At 36.2% G+C, this 4,907-nt stretch overlaps 1 protein-coding gene across 2 annotated transcripts; it reads right to left on the bottom strand.

Annotated features, from left to right (window-relative positions):
* Positions 1-2,867: 2,867 nt before the first annotated feature.
* Positions 2,868-4,398, bottom strand: LOC131036509 (loganic acid O-methyltransferase). 2 transcript variants are annotated; one of them, XM_057968415.2, is made up of 5 exons: positions 4,229-4,398; positions 3,907-4,053; positions 3,685-3,790; positions 3,346-3,611; positions 2,868-3,160 (listed from the first exon to the last, which is right to left on the bottom strand). In XM_057968415.2, exons 1-4 carry the CDS (start codon positions 4,340-4,342, stop codon positions 3,559-3,561), a joined length of 420 nt encoding a protein of 139 aa, XP_057824398.2. In that variant the 5' UTR covers positions 4,343-4,398; the 3' UTR covers positions 2,868-3,160; positions 3,346-3,558. The 2 variants fall into 2 exon arrangements, with proteins under 2 accessions (XP_057824398.2, XP_057824397.2); XM_057968414.2 differs by having other exon boundaries at positions 3,685-4,053; positions 4,229-4,396.
* Between the last annotated feature and the right edge of the window lie 509 nt (positions 4,399-4,907).

Below are 4,907 nucleotides of genomic sequence, written 5' to 3'. Positions count from 1 at the left end.
CATGATTTTTTTGCCATCTCCCTCAACTAGCAACACAAAAAATAGTAGTCGAGAAAATATCCCACATCTACTCTCCATTTCAATAGGAGAAAGGGCCACCTCAATAGAATAGGAAAGAGAGTAACTCGACTGCCCAGATAGGTCAAACACAACCCAAAACCCATGTCGCCACTCCACCTCTATAGAAGAGAAAAACACCTCATACAAAGATCAAAAAGAATTGACAGGAAGAGCATAAAAAATCCTCACCAAGGAATAAGCCAAGAAAGAACAGAGGGTCCACATAGAAAACCCAATGAAGGAAAGCAACAGGTCATCCAAAATAGCCAAGCCACCCTCAAGAGTGGAAAGCCCACAAAATCTGAGTAGGGAAAAACCCGTAGCAGACCAACCATAGAAATATAAAACCCCAACCCCAAAAGACAGGTGCTTCCATCTCCAAGGTTGTAGAGTAAATAGCTCAATTCCAAAGCCAAGAGCACCCACCACTATGTTGGGATCCAAGAACACTGAGAGGGGGTGGGGGGGGGCGAAGCTGAGTCAGTGTTCTACCAGAATGAACAGTTTTTAACTTTCTATACCATGCATATATATACTAGTAAAAAAATACACATATAACAAGAAGCAAATAAACCATCCACATAAATGAACATCATAACACACAAAATTTATACATGGAAAACGTCAATGAGGAAAACCCATGGTGGGATTTGTGACCCACAATATCAGTTCACTAACCATATGAAAAGATATTACATATAATAGGGGCTTGCACTTGTAGGAAGACACACTCCCTAGAGCATACTGCTCATCACTAAAGAACCTCATTGACTACAAGCTTTCGACCAAAGTAAATTACTAAAAATGAACTCAAGAATGCATCTGCTATGTCAAATAGAGTTCTGGTTTTGGTTTTGCTCTGTACCGGTTCATAAACTCTAAACTGCTACTCATATCTCTTCTCCTCCAAGAATGCTTTCCAAAATATCTACAGATCATTACATGATATAGCATTCACATACAAAATGATCTCCATACATATATTTCACATCATACAATTCTTCTATATTCTCCTATATCCACACATTTTATCTATCGCATCACTTGCAAAAATAACCTAGCAGGCTGACCTATATACCTATTACAAATGATACGCCTTATGTCAGCTTACAATACATTTACAAAAATGTCAACCTTGACAATATTAATTACAAAATGATTTAAGTAAATCCTCCTTAATGTCGGCTTCCAAAGAAGTATTGATGTCGGTGCTGGTGTCGATGTAGGCTTGAATGCTCTAAAGCCAATATCTACTGCTATATGCTTCCTAGTGCCGGTTTATGACTTCCATCATATCTTGTTGCCATCAATGACAACAAAAGTGAATCCAATGAGTCTTAATTGCGAACACACTATTGTTGCACCTTCATGTAACTAGACATAGCCCTGCCTCCAACACCCAAAAAAGTCTTCCAGTCCCCAAACCTTGCCAAGCAGATTAGGGGAAAACTCGAGGAAAATATCACCTCCTTCGCCAACGTAAACAACCTAGATCTCTAGAAAACTGCAACCAAAAGACAAACCATCACGTAGGGCAAAGCAACAAGCATGAGCTAAAAAGAAAAGACCTTCTCCCAGCCCATCTGTATCATCACCCTCATCCTCTTAACCTGAGTCTTCACCCACACAAAACCCTAGCTCGTCTGGTTCCAGCAGCTCGCACGTTCTCGTCCATCCTCTTTAAGTGATTTCAATTACATGTTCAAATATTTGTTAGAATAGGTCCAAAAAAGGTCTGATGGCTTCCCAATAGGTGAATTCATGTGTTGCAGTTTGGAGGACATATTCATCTAGCTTGTGTAGTGTTCTAGTTCAATTTTTCAACATATGGTGTAACTATCAATTGACATTATGTTGGTTTCATTGGATGCCAAATTTGGAGAATATTTTAGTGTGTTTGGTTCTTCATGGTTTTTTGGAAAAGATGTATTGTGACATAATTGGGTCCTCTCTATCTCTTGGAGTGGATCGTAATTCTTATTATTTGTTTGGGTGGCCAAATTTATCTAATTATATCTATTCCGTTTGTGAGCAAGCCAACTAAGAGTTTTGATGATTATTTTGTATATAAAGGAGTGTGGATGTGTTAGTAAAGAGGTTGAATATGAGAGAATAGATGTTAACTATGTTGAATAAGAGTAAATAATATCTATATTGCAATTATTAGGTTGTGGTTTAAATTTTAAAGATTGGAATAAGCTCTCTTGAGCTTTGAACTGAGCCACCACCCCCTCTTTGTCCTAAGCTATGTTCAACGACTCTTTATTTCCTAAGGTTTGCAAATATCATTTTCTCTAATAAATTGAAATAATTTTTTGACAAAAAATATAATAAATGTCTTCTTTTATTTATTTTTATTAATAGCGTGATTGTACTTTTTGTCTAATATTTTTTGAAATGATATTTTACACTCCACATAGCTAACAAGCACATCAATTTTTTTTATTGTTATTTTATACCTAATTATGTTTATTTACCTAATTATCCTCGAAAATTGTATTTGTCGTTTTTCGTAACATTATTCAAAGTACTAGGAATAAAAGTATTAGAAATTAAAATAAATTATATGTGAATAAAAAAGTCGATACATTGTTTTACAATTCAAGAACTAATGCATTACCTAAATTAGTCAATTGGCTAACACTTGTTACATAAGTAAAATATTATTGTCTTTGTACGTAATAAAATGAAAACATTAAGATTTCTAGGCTCATTTTATTAATTAGTGTTATTGTGTGCTTTCATTTCTTTTCAAAAAGACAAGAAGCACCTCTATTTTTCTAGACAGATACTCTTCAAACTGAATAGAAGCTCTTTCAGCAATCTTAAAAAAGAATTCATTTATCAATCTCTTGCATCTTAAATGAACGTCCACAATGTTTTCAAATAATGCACTATACTGGTTTGCTACAATTTTTGCAAACATCTTCTCTTCCCGTCTTTTCATCTCTGAAGTAGGATGTGCATGAAGTCCTCCCACAATCCTCATGTTCACTACTGCAAATGACCCATCTCTTTCCACAATGCTCTCCAACTCTTTAATATTTGGATTGAACCAAGGTATATTGAATGATTCCCATTTCTATTTTGTAATAATACCCTTAAATCATTGCAAAATAAAATCAATGATACCATATATTTATGTAAAATACAGAAATAATTTATATGAGAATACCCAAATAAAAAGTAATCAATAAATTGACTATAACTAACTATTTGTTTGGAAAATTAAAGGGCGTTAAATTAAAGATTAATAAAAATTGTCAGAGCGTGCGTTATGTATACCTCCTTAACTAGTTCCCAAAATGCATATTCTAAATGGCGTGCGTTATGTCCCAATAATCCTTGGTCCTCCATTATATGAGTGTCTCCATTGCGACCGATGAGAGATATGAACATGCATCCCCCCTCAACTATCTCTTCTGCCCGGGCCTTAAAAATTATGTCATGTCTGTATCAAACTGGTGTAGATACGCAGGAGCTACACCCTCCTCAGAGTCACTTGAAACGTAAACACGAGGAGATCTTCTTTGTTGAACAGTCTCTGGCACCTGCATTTATATCTTATCATGAGACAACAATACCAAATTCATATATGGAGAAGTTATATTGTTCATTACTCACCTGTGAAAGCCAATGGAGACTCATAGAAGAATGACAAAATTGGAGACTTTTCCGTGCGAAGAGACGTCTGAAGTGCGATCCACACACAGCGGCTGGAAAGTAAGATCTAGTACAAGGCAACATTCGAAACAGTGAATTGAAATCATTAGAGGGAAGATCGGTAAAATAAACCTCAAATTCTGGCATCTCCTGTTCTTTAAGTAAGCGTTGTACGGCACTGACAATGGTATCTGCCACCAGAAGAGTATTTTGGCCAGTTCCACAACCGAAATCCGCAATCCTAAAAATGCCTCGTACATCAAACTTCAATTTCATATTCTCGTAAATGCCATTCTCCAGAATTGGCTTAACAGCTTGGATAATCCTTAACTGCTCCAGAAAATTTCATAAATCTCGGTTTAGAGTTTTTATTTTCCATAATTTAAAATTGACACTAAGTTCAATAACATTTAATCGTCAAAAGGGTGAAGAGTTGATAAATGGATTGAAGCTACAGATAAACGCTGAGGAATTTAAAAGGGCAATGAAAATGCGTATTGTGTACCTGAGGTGAAGAATTGTAGGCATAACTGGAATCTCCATTTCCACCCTTCATGCCAAGCGCAAATTCCAGGGGCGCTTTAGATTGAGTTTCAGATTGAGATTTGAATGCCTCCATTAAGACGCTTACTTGATTTCCGAGCTTTTGAGAAAGATCACACACATGAAGGGCTATATAGGGCTCATGAACTCATAACAAAAAGTCATTTTCCTGCCAAACTTCTCCTAGTCAAATGGCAATGTCTATATATAATTCTTGAGGATTCTAATTAAATTGGACTACTAAATGATTTTGACATCTCACCAATGTTAAAGCACAGCAACCGTGTAGAGGGGGGATACTATCTGGTGTAATGATAATAGACAGCGACGTTTGTGGTTGTAGGACAGGTGGGTGGCTCATCACGTCAATGGTGACTTAAAGCTGTAGGCCACAATCCCTTTATTATTTTGTCTTATCGTAGAATAGGTAGGTGGCTCATCGTAGACCACTCCTTCTCAATCCATTTATTATTTTGTCCTATCGTAGATTTTTTCTCTCTAAAGTTTGGCTGTTATAAAATGACCATTATCTTGCTTGGGAAAACGTACAGAAAATTTTAAATGGCTATATGTTCTCCTTCGGAGTAAGTGCCATGGCAGTTTTTGGTTGTCAGGCATCAAGCTATTACAACTTGCAAGTC

This window comes from Cryptomeria japonica, chromosome 5 (assembly GCF_030272615.1).
Source record: "Cryptomeria japonica chromosome 5, Sugi_1.0, whole genome shotgun sequence".
Classification (NCBI taxonomy): Eukaryota; Viridiplantae; Streptophyta; class Pinopsida; order Cupressales; family Cupressaceae; genus Cryptomeria; species Cryptomeria japonica.
Note: the sequence above shows the minus strand (reverse complement) of the source record. Positions and strands in the feature narration are given on the sequence as shown.

Coding starts and splice junctions, on each gene's coding strand:
- LOC131036509 (XM_057968414.2), bottom strand. CDS start 4,342: ATGGAGGCATTCAAATCTCAATCTGAAACTCAATCTAAAGCGCCCCTG. Junction 4,054..4,228: donor CCTACAATTCTTCACCTCAG/GTACACAATACG, acceptor TTTCTGGAGCAG/TTAAGGATTATCCAAGCTGT. Junction 3,612..3,684: donor GTCTCCATTGGCTTTCACAG/GTGAGTAATGAA, acceptor ATATAAATGCAG/GTGCCAGAGACTGTTCAACA.